The 19241-nt window shown below is 38.8% G+C and overlaps 1 protein-coding gene across 1 annotated transcript in view; it reads right to left on the minus strand.

Moving 5' to 3' along the window:
• MAP1B (microtubule associated protein 1B) overlaps positions 1-19241 on the minus strand; it is a 72480-nt gene that overhangs the window by 21848 nt on the left and 31391 nt on the right. The window contains exon 3 of the mRNA XM_040539900.1: positions 1810-1892. Coding sequence (XP_040395834.1) covers positions 1810-1892 — 83 coding nt within the window. The remainder of the gene's footprint in view (positions 1-1809; positions 1893-19241) is intronic.

Raw genomic sequence — 19241 nt, forward strand, 5'->3', positions numbered from 1 at the left:
AAACATTGCAAGGCGATAAATTCTGTTCAACTTTACCCTTGGTTGAAGTCCCAAATTGTCTGAAGATAGCAAACAGCAAGACTCAGCCAAAACTGGGTTACTTATTACATACACAATTGGAGGAGTATTATGGCAATGGAGTGGAGTCTTCTTAAAAACTAAGTAACTGTTCATAAGGTTTTCAGAAATTTGTTTTCTTAGGGGATATGTGGTCTATCTGCTTTTGGACTTCTCTCTTTTGGGAAGTATTTGGCAGCTGACAGAACATGATAGGAGCTTTGGGCAGAACCATGTTCAAACTACAACCAGTATGGCTGTTACCAGACAGATTAGAAAAAAATTGTTCTAGCAACTTTTGCCTTTGTTTTTCCTGAACTGATAGATTCAATTTCCTCTTCTGATGAAGTCAGAGCTCCATGGTATATCACTGTCTCCTCAACTGCAACATGGAAAACTACTGATACTTAAAGCTAAGTTTTCTATTTGCCATAATGCACAAGGCATGTCTCTTCTAACCTCCAATTTAATTCTCCTAGCTCTTTCTTATCATCTTTTCTGGCTTTTGTCCAGTGAGGGTTTTGCTTAGTCAGCCAAGGTAAAGACCAGCTTCTAACTTCTGGCTGTGACCAGTTTGGCAAGATGAAAGCAAAGTAAAGATTGCCTCCCACAGCCTCGTGAAAGGAAGTTGGCAGTAACCTAGCCAAACATCTTCCAAAGCCAAAGAAGTAAAGACAGAGTTCAGAAGTCATTAATTGGCCTCAGACAATGTTCTTCCTTGTGGTCATCCATCCAATGAAGACAAGAAACAGCGATAGAAACAGCATTTCCTTACTTTTGGCAGTTTCTTCTACTCTCCAACCCCCTCACACACACTTTAAAGCTTTTTATTTTTACTCTGAAAGCCTGAATGTATTAAAGACAATCCTAAGAGCTGCTACCCAGCTGCCCTCCTTGTTCCTTACCAGTCACCTCTAATGAATGCAAGAGATTTTCACAAATAGTTTTTCAGTCAATGAGCTGCTGTTAACTAAGGTGGACTAGTTATTTTAAATAAAATAAAATAAAAGTTTACAAATTTCATTTGCTTCAGTGTGTTTCTTCCTGTTGGTGTTTAATATCATTTTGGGTTGGTAAAAAATAGATTTTTAAAATAAAGTATTGCAAGTAAAACCACTTCATTTCCCCACAGAAATCTTATCATGTCAGTGGTCCCAGCACCAGCTAGCAATGCAATTATCCCTATTTTTTAAACCTTCAGTCTCAATATCTAAATTTCTCAATTTTCTCTTTGAACTATGTACTCAGTTCTTCAACTCTACTCTACAGATTTCATGAGGAACTGGTGCTTTCCAGAGTCCAGTGATTATGTTACATGTTTTTTGAAGGACAGATCACAGATCAAATTTGAGGCACCATCACACAGCAATTTTCCTCAAAGACCTGAATTTTTCTCAGGGCACCAGTTTCTCTTCAGGCACATTTTCATGTGTAAAATAGACATCTAGAGGTACCAACAATGGAAGAGCCAAAGAAAAGCAGGTGCAGTTCTATCACAACTGCCTCCATTTCATCAAGAAGGGAATTTGGTGCATTATGAGGAGAGGATTTCTATGATCAGAGATCTGCTTCTGTTTACACCTTTGGCAGTTTACCAGGAGTCTGAGAAAATAGTAATAAAATCAAGGGATGGTTGATAATGTTGATATTTACTACTAACATATGCTTTCAGCCACAATCAGGGCCTGCTCTCCTTCTGTCCACTTAACGGAGCTTTAATAACACATCCAGTGAAATATTTCTGTGACTTACCTCGGTACTAACTGCTTCATCCGAGGGATTGATCAGGACTACTGTTTCTAGGATATCACTTCTGTGGTGAAGAATTTTCTGACCTGCAAACACAGAGAGGGGAAAAAAAATTAAACCAGCTGTGCAACATGGTTTAAACCAATGCTTTCCATGAGCTAGCTATGTGTCCCACTGTGCAGCAGCTCCCTGGTTCACCACAGCTGCGCACAATGGCCACAGCAGCCAATGCATTGGCTCATGTCTTCAGAAACATCAAATGCCATGAGGTACTGTGTGCCAAAAACTGGAGAAATTCAAGGTAATGGAAATAAACTGTCAATAGCTGAGGGTTCTGTGCCTTTCCTTCCTGTTACTCAGCTTGGTCTCACTGAGCTGGTGTGATCAGGGACTGCGGTAACTGCTACCAGCTGAGCACCTGGCCCTGTGTTTCTGTGGACATATCTACACCGCGGATAGAGCAGAGACTACACAGTCCTCTAGTATGACCAGGTGATTTTAAATGAGCTTTCTCATATTAACAGCCGAGCTGCAGCAGTAGGAAAGTCAGCAAGGGCTGCAAACTTCCCCTATACAAGAAGCAAAGTGCCATACATCAGTACTGCCTGTCAAGCACAGTTTGTGAGATGAGCAGAGGAGGCCAGGGATTGTCCCCACTCCACACCACTAGAAGCACACTCACTGTGGCAGTGCTCTAGAGCCAGGCAGCATCCCACATAGATCCCAGGTCCCCAGCCACACCAAAACAACCAGGTTAATTAAAGCTAGGACAGAAGTCCTCTTCCAGCCTTCCCCTAATACTGACTAATACCAGGACACTGTGAAAAATTCCCTTTCAGGATGGTCTGACACTTGCCCTGCTGCCCTGCCATACTGCTTCACCTCCGTCCCATTTGCAAAAACTGTAACAAGCAATGTTAGGTAACAAGAGTGAACAAAAGTGCAGAATACAGCTAACTCCTGAATGAGTAATGTCTGCGCAGTTTTGCTGCAGCCTCACAGCCCGCTGGCTTTCATACTCAGTAGTTAGTCTGTCTGTGTATTTAATAGTGATATTCATCTGACTGGGAGTGGATGCCAGAAAAACACAACAGGACTCTTGACATTTTTTTTTCTTATGGTAATTGGCAAATGCTTATCAGCATCTCTTTCTGTGAGAACTGCAGAGAGATTAATTAGCAGCTGTATTGTCATTCAGAAATGTGGACTGGTAATTAGACCAAAACCAGGATAGCTTTCCTTTCCAAGCAAACTGCTCGGTATAATATTAATTAATTAAAATAATTAATTGTACTCACAAGGAAGTAGGGGGGAAACAAAACAAGTCACCTATTTGCCAACTTAGAAAAACTCCCCTGTAAAGAGACTTAAAATAACAAGGCCAAGAACTGTGATTGTGAAAAGAGCTCTGCATTCCCGAAAAGACAAGAGCACCATCAAGGCAGTCTGAGAGGGTGGGTTGCCAGCCTTTCCCACACAGCCCCTGGCCCTGCCTTCACCCGTCTTGCACCCGCCTCCTCCTCACCTCTCAATTTACTGCATCTTCTGCTGTTGCTTTGGGGAAGCTCTGCTTTCATAAATGTAAGAGCTTGTAATCAAAAGATAGAAAATAAAGGAGAAGGAGAAAAACAAACTAAAAAACCTCAAGAATGCTCTCAGTTAAAATGTGAGATGAGGTTGCTCTTTATTGTTTTGTGTGTGACAATACCTGGAGACTTGTGGATAATAATCAAATCAAGTTAAACTTGTTTTCATAACACCTATTCTTGGTGCACTTATTTGCAAGAAGGAGAGACTGCATATGACAAAAGTGGAGGAGGGCAAGTCTCCCTCTGCAGCATCCAGTTCTGGCATTAGCCTTTGTAATTCAGTTTATTTTAATAGCTCTGCTTCCTGGCCTAACAGGAATGCATACATGAGGTTGCATTCAGTAAAGCATCCAGATGGCTCTGTTACCACAGACTCCTTCAGAAGATGTTCTATGATCAGATATTTTAGTTATTCTGCAAGCTTCCATCAAATGAAGAGATTAAGCAGCGTATTGAATCTAGTGCTGGAATCTAGTTTGAATTGAATCTAGTGCTGGGAAGGAAATGAAAGAAACTGTCACCCTGGAGTTGCCACAGAAATTTCTCATGTAATAGTGGGTGACACAGAACACACTTTGCTTCAGGCCAAACTAAGCGTCATCTATGATTAGATGTTAACACATTAAACATAGCTATAGAAGAAATGCGTTCAGCTGCATGCGAAGTTAGACAAAGATGCATGGTATCCACCCGACTCAAAGCACCGACTTCGGACCTCACTGATGCTACTCCAAGTCATCTCTGTAGCTGAGATGAATTCAACCAGAGGAGCCTCAACTCTCACTGACTGGCACAGATGGAGGTAACACACGACTTACACCCCCACGGTGCAGACACCCAGCTCCAGTGGTTGCATGGTTCCATGCAACTTGAGATTGATTTCCAGAGGCAAGTGTGGCGGTCTGCACCATATACACGTGCCTGTTTGGAGCTGCAACTGGAGCTGTGACTGCCCCCCTTCAGCTCCTCCATGTGGGTGTGTTACTGCTGACCACACAGGGTGGGGACCAATCACTGGCAGGGTGCAAGACACTACAAGGGCTTCCCTCATGTAAAATTCTAGGGTGGGCTCTATTGCTATTAACCATAAAATGATCCTATGCCATTGCTTGAATAGTAAAAAGTACGTCCTTTATGGACGTGACAATTTTGTAGGAGCAACACAGGGTTGCTGCTCAGGTTGTTACTTGGAGATGCTTGGCTGTGATGAAGGAAAGTCTCTCAGAGGGACAGTTTTACCAAAGAGAAATTAAATGTCACAGGGCAGGAGAAGAAAGTAGCATGACCATTTCACAGCCTGGCTAGAGACTGTGACTTCCTAAACTATAGATGGAGTAGGAGGATTGGAGATGTGTGTAGAAGACCCGGAGATTCTCTAAATTAACTGTACTGGATTTTTACAGCCTTTCTCTACACATTTAATGGAATGTTTTTATGATGTGACAGAGGAAGAAAGGAAAAAATTTCCAGGTTGCACAGCAGCAATTGGGTAGCCATATTTTACCCAACTTTAGTTTCAGAAAGGCAAGTCAAACTCTTATCTAACAACTTCAGGAAATAAATATTAAATATTAATTCTGTTTGGAAGAAATCTAAGTATCTCCTCATTCCCAATTTTATTAAGTAAAGCTTCAAATTTAAACCAGTTATGAATAGCCTTGGCAGTTGTCTGATCCAGAAGCAGTCCAATAGAGAGAAGAAGTAGACTGCGTCTACTATGGCCATAGAATCCCATTGACCAATATCCTAGGATTATTGAGACTGGTATTGCCAGTAACATTGAGAAGTGACTAAAGAGATTTCTAACTTACACAGTTGGTCTTTTCAGGCCAACCAAGCACTATGATCGTGGGATGCACTTCTAACTAACTATAATGCAGTTAATTTTGTGCAAGCACAAAATGTAAATGAATGGCAAGGGAAAGCAAGCAAGCCTTGTTTTAAGTCTTTTTAACCAAGAACCACTGCTGACACACACTTTACTCTGCCTGTGCAACACCAGCCCATGGGGATGCATGCTATAGGCAAAAAGCTGTTCAACAGAAGAGTTCCCAGCAGCCCTTCCCACCACCCAGGATGAACACCAGCACTCCCTCACTCCCCATCAATGCCATTTCCACACAAATTAAATTCAGAACAGCCCATCCATAGAGGAAGCAGGAAAATATTTTCTGTGGTGTTTCTGGCAGAGAGGGTGATGGGAGAACACCAGCTGAGCTGACATTCAAACAAAATCCTTTATCAACTTCTAACGTTTTTTAACATTTTTTCTATGTCATTTTAAAACAAACAAACAAAAAACAAAGAAAAACACACACACACAAAAAAACACTAAAGTATTGTCTCTCTTTCAAAAGACATTACCACCTTGTTCTGCCAGTCACCATGCTGGGTGACATTAGCAGTTTGTGGGTATTACTGATGTAGTCACCCCTTAAAAGCTGTAGTGGCTTTATGCCCATGGAAAGCCGGAGCTGGATGACTGAAAAATATTACCAGCTAAGGATTTCATACATGTGAGTGCACAGGGCTTGGTGGCGGTGGGGTGGTCTGAACCACTGAAGGTCAAGGCATGGACAAGTAAGACACTCTTTTGTATTTAATTAATTTTGATAAATTATTATTTTGATAAATTATTATTAATTAATTTTTATAAAACAAAATACACCTTTAGCAGAAAAAGAAGTAATAGCCTGAGGCACACAACAAGATGTCAGACAGAGCACACTATGTGAGTTGCTAGACTCCAAAAAAGTACAGGGATACATCAGACACTATGCTAGAAAGCAATAACTGATGTTCAAGAATCATCACATTGGTTTCAGTTTTACCATGCCTGATAAAATGTATTGAAAGATTATCATATCCTTTGCATGTAATCCATTTAAAGTAATAAATTCCTTTTGAGCTTCTTCCCTAGCAAACAATAATGCAATAGCCCTTACCTTTTAGATAACTTCAAACTGCTACCCATTTCACCTTATATTTCCAGTAAAGATTTCAAAAAGGTCATGGTAACCTCGTGGTCAGCATGGTTGCCTTGTGCTATCAATAGGGTATTCTGAGTTCTGGATGACTGGTCATCTGGTGGCTGTTATTTTTTAAACTAACTGAATAAATCTATTCTTTTTTCTTATTTTCAACACAAAGATCAACAGTCATAAATTACCATATAACACCATAATTGTGACCAGCCCTTAAACTTCCCCGTTGTCAGTCTGGAGGCACTACATTGCAACAATTCCAGACCAAGGAGGAAGGATCAAGATCTTCCTTTACAGCAGATTGTCTGTTATCTGAAGAAACCTTGCATATATGACATGCAGAGTTCCATTCCCTTTACCTTCTGCAATGAAATGCAGTCACCAGAGGCTTTAACTTTTTCTGGCCTGAACTGCAAACTAGAGAAATAGGTAAATTTACAGCATTAAGCAAAGTAGAGGGTTTTACAGAGCTGCCAAAACAAATCCTGATGTTGTAAAAATTTAGAGTTCCCTATCTGCAACTGAGAAGATTTGCAGATTTGTTAGAGAGATGGCCACATAATGTCAAGTCACTGGACAGTGGGAGAAGAACTTCAGAAAGCCCCTCCAGGCACTCTCTGAGATCCCTGCAGGTGATGCAGGGTGCTGCAGAGGCTGAACAGTCAGTCTTACAACTAGCTGACATGATGGGGTGTACATAACAGACATAACTGCATTTACATCAGAGAAGATAGATTCACTGCCTCCAGGGCTCAGTGTGACCTAATGACTTCTTACATTTTATCTGGGTGCAAAGAAGGAATAATATATATATATATATACATATGTATATTTCCAGCAAGAACTCTTATAGATATGTAGGAACGTCACAATACTTTACACATTTCTGAGTGAAAATAAAACACATAGTGGCTAGGATGCTGAGTCGACATGACAGCTGTGAACTAAAAGTCAGCTCTACTAACATTGCTGAACCCTCTGACAGTGACAAAGATTTGGAAGAGTGACACTGACTAAAGTGTTACTCTTTTCCCTGTAATTACTTAAACCTGTTTGCCCTCAACATAATGGTTAGTTCAGATTCAAATCAAACGTAATGTACTTTTTTATAGAGAATTATGTATCATTTCTGCAGAGTTAGATATCTCTTGCATCTGATCTGCTGGAGTCTAAACTGTGCTGTGACTCTGTGAGAAGTATAAACCCCTGCTTTACCTTCTCCTGAATACAAATGGAATTCATATTCAAGTTTCATATGGTTCGGCTGCAGCCTGGTGATAGTTAAAGGTTTTTCCTACTTACACCTACCTAGCAACTACAAGTCCTGAGAGGTGATGTCCTGCAGCATATTGTATTTTGAGACATTTAAGCTCATTTTTATTTAATGAAATAAGACTAGTTGGATATAATTCCATTTTAGTTCTTGGATAAGTCCTTATCTATCAGGTTCAATCTGAGTTTATATTTCGAGATAGTAACAGATCCCTGAAAATATATGGCTAGACAGAAGATGGTGGTGCAGCCTGAAAAGAAACTGCACAATTCAGCCCCCAGTTACTCTACACAAAGCCAGTCCATTATCCTTGCTCAGTACTCTTGAGCAGCAGTCAGGGAAAGAAAACCAACCCCTTTACATGAATATTCATATCTGGGTTCATATCTTCTGCCTCAAATGTTAACCTGTAATGCTTGCAGACTTGAGCTGAGCTGCGCTAGGAGAAGCTGTAAGTGCTGCCCCCCTATCAAACAACACAGGGGGCTCCACAGTTCACAATGAAATCTGAAGTGAATTCAATGCATTAAATCACATTTTCACATACCCTGTTAGCAACAGACTAATTGTATCAACTTTACACAATAAATATCAATTTCTTGCACCCTTCGCCAACTTTATGTGACATCCAATTTGCTGTCAAAGTACAGCCATTCATCAAGCAGAAGCAAACTGCTGGTCTTTCTCTCCCATCTGGTACTCTCAAGAGCAAATTATTACCCTCAGCTATCATCACTCACCGTCACAAACAGCACTTTTCACATAATTCTTCATGTTTTACAATTTCAGGGCTCTAAGGATGATTGCTAAAGAGCTAAAAATTTCTTCTGAATGAAGATGTATTACAAAAAGTACTCTGAAAAAACTTGAAGCAAACCAGTCTAAAGCAGAACAAATAAAAGTTTATGTATTACATTTTAAATGCCTACAAATCCGGTGTTTTTTTTTTTTTTGTTTTGTTTTGGTTTTGGTTTTGTTTTGACAAAAAAGGGGTATGCCTCAGAAACTGAACCAAGTCACCTGGAGTTTTCATTATTGATTTCACTGAGGCGATGGACAGGAGTGAAACTTAAACATGGCTGAAGACCTCAATAAAATCACTGCCAAAGAGAATGAAAATACACTTCCTGTTTATATACTGCACTTGCAATTGTAATGGATTCCAATGCTCCTGATAAATGGGTTAACACTTGAATTTGCTAAAGGAAAAATATAACCAGTAGTCAGTCGGCACCACCAATCCATTCAATGAATTCACCTGCAAGTTACTGTTGTCATGCATTAAAATTTGCTACCAACAGGCAAAAATACAAGCCTCTTCTTGAAGAAAGCAGCATTTCCTTGCCAATTTTAACCAACAGCTAAAGAACACCAAAATATTTTGAGAAGCAGTTGAATAAAAAGGTGTTCTGTGGGTGAGTGACAGTCTTTTAATTACTGAAATCCTTCTTTGATTACAAGACCAAACTTTCCTTATCCGTCCTAGGATAACCAATTATTCTGAATGCCTAAGATTTCATACTTCTGGGGAAACCACCTAGTATCTCAACCAGTTGTTACAGAGATATTGGACTCCTGGCAGCAGTCATTGCTTTCTCTTTTTAATGCCCAGTTTTTGCTATAGGCAAGCATGGCTGTTCCTGAATTCCACCACTTCTACTTTTTCAGAAGTCTCAGTGGCGGCTAGAAGACTGCAGCGCTCATCAACATAGATATGTACATAGGCATCTTTATGTCTAAATTTATGTCTTATTCTTAAATTGTTTTGCCCCTAAAACTATTTTACGTAAACTGCATAGTCTTTTATTTTCAAGGCAGTAGGTGGCACTTATAGGTAGTTCCACATAAATAAAAATTAGGATCTCCCCCTAAAGTATACATGGTTCACAGTGGCTTCCTCAAATGCATATTTTGATCTTGCTTAGGAATATTCCCACATAGTGGTTTTTGTAGATTAGAAACCTAAAAACACTGTGAACTCTGAACAACTACTTTCACAGTTAACTTTATCTTTTGGGTTCAAAAGATAATCTGGGTTCAAAAGATTCATCTGGTAGGTGTGAAAGCATTTTAAACTCATAAAATAGAGATAAGGAAACAATTTCCAAGGTCATACAGAAACCTGAATCTTTAGAAGTCAGGCAGAGTGCCTTAGCTACACAATCCTTTTGGTTCTGCTGGGTGGATCAGTATGTTGTGCATTATAAAATACTGAATACTTAAAAAGCTATCCATAATGGATTATTTTTTAGAAGATCTCCTTAAGTCACTGTTAACTACTGTCCATGGACGAAATTCTTCCATAAACCATTTGCCTGGCTATTAAGATATCTATATTATTTAACAAATAATACCTTCTGCACTCCAGACACTGAAATTCTAGCTACAAATGGCAGTAGAAAACCGAAACCAGCACCCACTGAAGTTACAGAGAGATTTGGCCAGGTCTATCAAGCAAATGAATTTAATCTTTTCCTCTCCTAGAATTTGTACCTCATAAACTTGATACAGGTAGGCAAATGTGAGATTCTCTGTAAGCTGTGGTCTTGAGTTACACATTTCCATTACAAGTAATAATCTTAAAATGCTGCTAACAGCTAGCGAGGAAGTTAATGGCATCCATGCTGTGGTCAGCCCTGTATAATAACATAGGCTGTAATCCTTTCATTGCCTCATGCTAATCTCTCTCCTGCCCTTAAATCCCAAATGCACAGAAAATGGCAAAGGCAGCTCTAAGATATGCTGCAAAATTGATCCATGGATCTGGAGTTTTAGTTTTCAGCTGCACAGTGCATTACCCTGGTACTGCATAGAAATTGGCAGTCAACACGCACCGCGATGGGAGACTGCAGTGATGCAGAGCTGACTCATCAGTCATGAAGGTCACAGAAAGTCCTCATCTGAGCCTGCATTTGGAAGCATTACTAACCAGGGAAAAGAAAAGAGAACTGCACAAAATCAGACCTCTTCTGGAAGTGATCTCTTCTGTCTACAAGGAAATTTCTTCTAAAACCAGAAAATATCTTGGACCCAGAAACCAAAACAATCACAAGCAGAGCAGTCCATTCCCCAGTAGAATTTCTTCTGCAATAGTCACAACAATGTGATTCTTGACTTTGCTGACTTGAGAAAAATAAACTCTCTTCCACATCCCAACTTGGAGTAACAGTCAAATAGAAAAACAAAATCTTGTTCAGAATATTCTCCCACAATATCGCTGTGTCTCATTACCTCACACTCCAGAGTTTCTCAAGCAACACCCTATATCATAATATGGGATGGTTAGAAGCATATTTGTTCTTTTGTTATAATGAGTGCCCGGTATACTCATGGCATTACAAGCAAAACCATTTACTGGGCTGTTAAAGACGTTAAGCAAATTCATGCATCAAAAGGAGAATGCTTGGGATTATTTCCAAGGGCTGCTTTTTATGGAGAAGAATCATCAGATTAATTTTAACAACTTCTTCCAATAAAGAATGATTATGCCAATTAGTATTAAACAACATGGTGTCCAACACAAATACAAATGAACAAGAAAATTTGCCACTGAGCTCAATGACGACTGGAAGAGTTTCTCCGATTATAACTATCTACTGCTAAAAATAAGACAGAAAACATCAGCATTATGTTTCACCTTAATGGAACTTAAGCAACTAGACAAGATCCTTCCTGTATTGAAAAACAAAACAAAACAAAAATGGTTACATGTATTTTACTTCCCTTTCAATGCTGCTATTGCTAAAACCTTCTAACATCCTTTCAGTTTTACCTCCCTGTGCTGCAGTGCCTGACTGAGCCATTCTGCCTTTACCTTCCTGACTGCTGGGGAAGTTTCCCAAGAGTTTTCCTTTTCCCTGCAGCACTATGTGCAAATGCATGCTTGCACTTCACAGCAAATTCCAACTTTGTGTGGAAGACAGCACAGTAAACATCAGGGAAAAACACGTAATGCAAAATGTGCAGCAAAGGGATGAATACTGAAATGAACATTTCAGAAAAAAAAAAAAAATCAGAAATCTGCCATTTCCCTTCCCAGACATCTCTACCTGAATGCAATTTTAGTCTCCTTTCCTTCAGTGAGAAGCCTCTGGATTTTGATCACTTCAGAAGGTCTCTGTTAATGTTACCAAATTGCTTTAGCTTACTTACTAATGGACTTTCATCACTGTGGCAGCTGAAGCCAAACCCAAAGCTCCAATTAAAACCCTCTGGGGGATATTTCTGGTCTTGGGGTCATTACTGCAAATGCAACTTATTTTTAAGTTCATCTGCCATCTCTGTGAAAATCAAAAAAGTCTTAATACAACCAGTAGGGGTTTCACACACGGGGAATCCATTCTCTCCCTCAAGCAGATTTTCTTCGACACGTATTTATTAAAAAATCAAAGTTTCTCAGTTTATATATAATTTCTATTCTTCCTCCTACTTCAGTTCAGAGAATAATTTCATTGGTTTGGCAGTCCATGTATAATGAATGACAGATATGTTCACAAGCACTAAGGGCTGTTGAAGCAAGCCTTGCACTCCAGATTTGCACTTAAATTTCAGTATAAAAATTATTTATCCTTGAATCTTCCTTGAGCCTGGAAATCAATAAATTTTCTTGGGGAACAACCAGACAAACAAACAAAAAACAATGTTTTGCAACCTACCCTTGATACCTGTAATGTAACATTTATTACATACATTAAAGATCCCAGGCTGTTAACCAAAATACCTCCTTAAACATGATTCACCTAATGATGCACTTTGAAAGGAATTTATGTTTTGGTGAAGTTGTTTCACAAGTAACATCACAGCTTTTTTGCTGTTTCCTGAATAATTCATACAATCATAATAGCTATGTTAAGCAAAAATTTGTATTTTTAAAAACTTGTTTTTACTTTTATAATCATTAGAAACTTCCAATTCTTTCAAACATATATTACTGCTATCAACTAAATTACCAGCTGTGGAATATATCTCTGAGCCTGTGCAACCACTGTAAAACCTAACAAGATGCTTTGTTTCTAAGCCTTTAATAAGAATTTGGTTTAGTCTTTTCCCTCAGCAACCATCCACCTTCCCAGCTCCATGGGACATCTTGCCCAAAGCTCTTATTTTGCTTTATGTAGTGAGAAAAGAAAATCAATCAAACAACATCAAAACAAAAACACCATGAAGATTAACAGTGCTATTAGTGTTATTAATCAGTTTCTAAACTTAAATTCACTGTCATATTCTAGTAACACAAGCTTTCCTGGTCTGAAAGCAGAGATCAACTGCTCTACACAAAGGCGGAGATCTTCCTCTTCCAGACAAGAAACTCACTTGAAAGCCTCAAAACTCTTTCATCTTCTAACTCTTGATTGGATGTGTGCAATTCTCTTTGGTTTTATACAAACTGCAAATGTAATATGAAATAAACTGCCTCCAAGTACAATATAGGCAAGTGTTATTAATTAATTCCAAGTTTTCATAAAGAAGAAAATGAGAAAGCATATCTACCAGCTACATGTTTCAGCACAAAGTGAACCTTCTTTTTGCTTTCATTTCTGGAATTAATGCTTAAAGTAGTCTTTGTCCTTAAGTTTTCCTATGATATGTTTAAGTACAACCAATTGGACGGTATTATAAAACTGAAAAAATCAATGCTATCCTGTAATTAGAACATCATAAACAAGGATGGAGGGGGAAAAAAGGCAATATATTCAATAAATACAAACCTGTATCCAAATATTAGCTTCAAAAGTCAGTGTCTTTTAGTACCTAAAATCTAAATTTTCACAAAGCAATTACACTAATCACTTGTGGAAACTGCAATATCAAAAGCAATATATAAACAATAATGGTAGCTCATATCCACTGATACAGTAAAAGAAAAAAATACCCATTATCAGAAGTCAAAGGGTTCAGAAATCAGAAATCAATGAACCAGCAAGTGTGACAGCAAAAGCTGGCCATTTATATGACAAAAATGGGCAGATTCCAGAGGCCAGTCAAGAGACCAGCTTGGATTATTTTTTTCCTTTCTGTCACTGCACTAACGTGAATATGGATAAATAAGTAAAGAAGGGAAGAGAGGAAGAGATCTATTTCTAAAAACACCTACTTTAATCTTCAAGCAAGCAAAGAGCTCACCCTGTCAAGAAAGGAAAAAATAATTAATTACGAGTTCTACCTTAGGATCAGTGTTTTGCAGCTAGGTCTTCCTGCCTTTTCCTAAATCTTCTTTGTTATTTAGGAACCTCTAATCACCTTTTATGCCTCAAAAATACAAATCTCTGAAAATACTTAATAATTTCACCCAGTGGGAATAGTCATCCAATTTTGGTCTGGTTCTTTGTGAAAGTGTTAGAAACCTTTAGCATACCACGATTGCTTAAACTTTAAGGTCTATTCTTCCCTTTATGTTCATGTTTAACACCTATTATGAGAGTCATGTGCATACAGCAATGAAAGATTAAACTCTTCATTGTTTAAGATGTGGTGATCAGCCATGTGCTGCTTTACGAAAAACCTCAAGGATATTGCAAGTACTATGGGGAGTTAATCTCATTACACACTACTAATAGCATTTGTGGCAGTGTTTGCTTCTTAAATCAGCCATAGGTGACCACCTGGTGCCCTGTAACTGGAAGACTGGTCCCTCAACACATGGACAGACCAGTCTCTGCAGAGGAGATTAATCTGTAAACTGCTATGATTCTATTCTCCTGACACTTTATCCCCCACTGAGAACAACATGTGTTTTATTTTCAGTTTGAATATTTGTAACTAAACTACAGAGCATTGTAAATTATTTTTTAACTGAAGATACTTAAAACATATTTTTTTTGGAGGTTGGTATAGAATCATGTATTCAAATACAAAGATGTTTATTTAAGAATGCACTGCAGGCACTGACTGAGTAATTAAAGCAGGTTTCATCACACAAATTTCACCATGCTGTGAAAAAAATAATAATAATAAAATAAAAAAAATATTGGTACCCTTTGTTTTTCTATCAAGAAATTTAGAAAATTCAAACTTTAGTAAGAGACATTTCCACTAGGCTCAGGATTAGAACTAATTTCTCTGTCTTGCATCCAGTTGTGATGCTTTAGGGTACAAGCAGGACGAACAGTGATCACCAGCTTTTTAAACAAACTTCATCTTTCTAATTACTTTTGGCAATTGACACCAGCTAGCCTCCAGCAATGAATTTCCAAGATGAGACATTAAATACAATTAGAGAAAAATATCCACTTACAAATGTGTCAAAAATGAAATCTGGAGATGTATTGGCAGAACATTATTAAAATAACTCCAGCTAACATGGAAACACTGAAGAAATAAATGTACAGTATTTTTATTTTGTATGTTTTACAAGATGTTTTGTATATGTATTCCATCTGGAGATTTCATGATTCACACTGATAATTTATCTGAAGTGGTAAGCTCTTAAACAGTCCTTGAGAGATCTAGAGATGTAAACATTCTGTTGAAAAAAGGTATTTAGAAAAGTATAGATTTTTAAAGAGATCCAGTCCACTTTCTCATTATAAAGATAGTCCTCCCACTTGTCTGGTTCCCTTACTCAGCAGGCTCCAGACTTTGCCATCATCTTGCACTGATTGCCCCTGGAAACAAGCTCCATCAGTCCTCGTCTCTGGAGGCTCTAAGCAGTAGCCACAGGGGTCATACTGTTGAATTATCTTCATGCAAAGTTTCCCCAGATAAAACAATCAGTGAATATGAGAGCCGGAAAAAAAAACAACAAATGAACAAACAAACAGCACTTCGGAGTTAGGTAACAGAAGGTGATAAGCACACAATACAGAAAACATGAAAAAAAACTCAGCTCTCACATGGGTGAGAAGAAAGGAGAGTGGTATATTCTGCAGACAGAGTAAGGACAGTTTTATAGACGTTGTATGTATAAATCATTTATCAATAATCAACACCTTTATTTTGATATCGCTTGTCTCAAAAATTCTTGCAGTCCTCCCTTCTCTCCCCCCAGCCCCCCCAAAACAGACAAACAAATGAACAAACAAACAAACAAACAAAATGCAGAATCTAGAGCTGCAAAAATGGGAATTTTGTTACATTTGGTAAGACTCCTTGAGAATATTCATAAGTTTTAATAGTGTGCCCTTGACAGGCACAAACAAAAGGAGGTCTATTTCAGGATCCCTCGAAGAAAACCACTGGAAAAATCACAAGAAATACATTTTCCTTATTCAGCTACAGTGGTGTAATGCTGTGTGTTGTCTAAGAATTGATAGCTACACAGTAAATGAAGAAAGTGAAATTCAAACTGAATATAGCTCTTATGCCACATCTGCCTAAGGGCCAATAGTATGCATTAGGTCTGCACACATGGCATGAAGCAAGGCAGCATCACCTTTGCACAAACAGTGAGGTTTCACCTCATTCTCTTAAGAAAGAGGATTCTATATTACCTCAATTTCTGAACTTAAAGGTAACTTCTGGAGGGCTCATCTTCAAAGAAGAGCTAGTTTGCAGGATTTTTTTTTTTTTTAACCTGATACATGAAATGAGTCTCTTATGCAACTTGCATCCCACACAATGACGCAGGATGTGCTCCGTGTCCCACACCCTCATTACTGCACAGCCCAACCTTGACTGAAGGAAACCTCTCACTCAATCCTGTTAGATGTCTATCTTTCTCATCTGAACTGTCATGGCTCAGTACTGAAATAGCCCTTCAGACTGTTTTATAAGCACCTGGAAAAAATAAATACCCAGTGATTATGAAATGAGCTGTTGGTTGCAGTGGCTTTCTCCACACAAGCCAAGTAGTGTGGGCCAAATCCCATAGGCTGTTACCCAACTTTAATAGGTCACTGCCTGGGCAAAACTTTATTCATTATACCAGCCTGTATATGACTGCTGGTGAGCATCGGGTAAATAATTGTACATTTACATACAGAGACTATTTATTTTCTTCACATAGCTAAGAAAGAGGAAAAGAAAAATATATGTTTATAACTATCTCTACACAGGGACTGTGCTGCTGGGAACACTCAGCACTTACCCTGAGGCTGCTCGTATATATCCAGTTACAGGAGAGAAAGAGAAGAAGACCTGTGTACTGATCTGCCAGGCTTGGATGGTTTAGAAGCAAACAAAGGTCACACTAGAGAAGAGCAGATTTCACCTAGACATGAGGGAGACCTCTAACAACCTCCCTTGTCACGATCCCAGTTTTAGGACCCATCCCCTCAGGACTGCAGTGATGGGTACAGAGCCTGTCTGTGTGTAGGTACCAGAGAGGTTTGCTGAGGTGGGTAAATCTGTATCCACATCACCTCCAGGAAAATACTTGTGAGTCAAAGCCATGCTTTCCAGTGCTTTAAGTAATGGCCAACAGTGTAGGAATAAATCAGATTTGGATTTCAAAATAATGTCTCTGGCACTCTCTCTAGCATCCCTTATTTCCCAATTTGAAGTCCTCAGAAAGACGTTCCAGCATTTCCAATAATTTTCCCTTGCTCCGTTTTCCCCATATACTGTGAGACATTGCTCACATTGCATACCCATGCTTTCATCCTTAATTTAAAAGACAACAAAGCACAGGCTACTATCCAATCAATTTTTAATCACAGATATGGTCTGGTATGAATATTAGACTGTGACAATAATGTTTCATATGTTCAACAGTAAAACCCCCATAATGATAGTTACAACTAGGGAAATATTTTCTTTTTCATATGCCAAAGAATAAAAAATAGAATCAAAGAATCCCATGAAAATTGGCACGTGTATTTACAAACTGTCCTTGGCTTGGTTGCTATAAAATGAAAACACAAGTTCTTTGGCACAGCTCTCATTGTATACAGATTAAATCTATTTGCTGTTAGTGAATATTAAATCTTGATATGCAACTGTAAACACATCTCTGCTGTTCCCCCAGGTCAAAGCATGTGGACTTACACTTTATAAATGTACCACCAAACCACAGCATGTTTACTGTTATTTTAATATATTTATAAAATGTCCCCTGCTGCTCTCATCTGAATGCTATAAATTGCTTTTATGGTTTGCTTAGAGATATGAAAATTCAGTTGACATAGTAATATTTCATTTTATGCATGAAACACTCAGAAACACTCCATAACATTCAACAAATTCAGACCATACAATCCTTAAAAATATTAAATGCTCATTTTTATCATCAGACTATGGGTCATGCTGTGGGTTGGCCTCTTCTCGCAGGTAACTACTGATTGGACTAGAGGGAATGGCCTCAAGTTGTGCCAGGAGAGGTTCAGGTTGGAAATTAGGAGACATTTCTTCTCAGAAAGAACAGTCAGGCATTGGAATGGGTTGCACAGGGAAGTGGTAGAGTCACCGTCCCTGGGGGCGTTCAAGGAAAGGTTGGACTTGGTGCTTAGGTCCATGGTTTAGTGGGTGACATTGGTAGTATGGTGGTGGTTGGACCAGATGATCTTGAAGGTCTTTTCCAGCCTTCAGGATTCTATGATTGTAGATTCTATGATTTTTTAAGCCTCATGAGTTGTCTGCACAAACTATGTTTGGGGGAAGAATATATATTCACAAACTTAAAATCAATTAGTAGGTCTGAATTAAAGTTTTAATTGTACTGAAACTGTTCTGAGCACCCTACATCAGAGCTTCTTTTTCCCCACTTGGCTTCTCCTGTATATTAATGTATCTATGAGGTGGTATTTCATTCTCATTTATCTGAAATATGAGTTATGCCAACAGTAATATGCCCACATTTTCCCTATCCACTGCAAACCTTTAATATCCAAGGAAAACATTCATTGCCCATCTTAGCATCAGGTAATATGTTAAACAACACATTCATTTCAGTGACTTAACCCTAACGGACTACAGTACATTTTCAGTTTTTATAGCCAGTAAATTCCAGATTTTCTGAATCACAGGAGATATTAATACTGGCTCTGAACAACGTACTCCAGTGCTCTGTTCTTCCCTGTTTGTAAACCCATCTCCAAGGTCTGGAGACCATTAGAGGAACTGCAATCATTCAGGCAGTCTGGTGGCTTACAAGCTGTCTTCCTTGGCCAGACTCTTTCTCCACTTGTTCCTTGTCTCCGCTCTTCCTGAACTGTAATTTTCAGAGCAAAAATTCTCCTGAGAAGTAGATGATCCAATACAAACATGCAATAAAAACATGAAATGCATGAGCAGCGTGAACCCAGCATGCACCAGCTGAGTCAAGGTGATGCCTCAGTGCACCCAGGACACCCTCTGGTTGTAGCACCCTGGCGAGTGGACATGGGCAGCATCAACAGCACATCAGGCCACAGCACCGCTGCCTTGGCTGTGCAGACCTTCCTCTCTCACCCCTCTTCCTGAATAAACAGGGGAAAAAGAAGACATCGTGTGAATGTCTTCAATAAGGCTAGTTGTGCACCAACTGGCAAACAAAGCTTTTCTGACAATGCTTTTTAAATGAACTGAACTCTTACACCATGTTCAACTTGGAAATTGTGGGGGCAGCAAAAAGAAGACAAGATAGGACACATTCAGCTTGAATCTCAGTATCTCAAAAAGTCCTCACTTAACAACAACAAAAAAAAGTCACTTTAACAGAATATAAATTTTATT

This window comes from Cygnus olor, chromosome Z (assembly GCF_009769625.2).
Source record: "Cygnus olor isolate bCygOlo1 chromosome Z, bCygOlo1.pri.v2, whole genome shotgun sequence".
Taxonomy (NCBI): Eukaryota; Metazoa; Chordata; class Aves; order Anseriformes; family Anatidae; genus Cygnus; species Cygnus olor.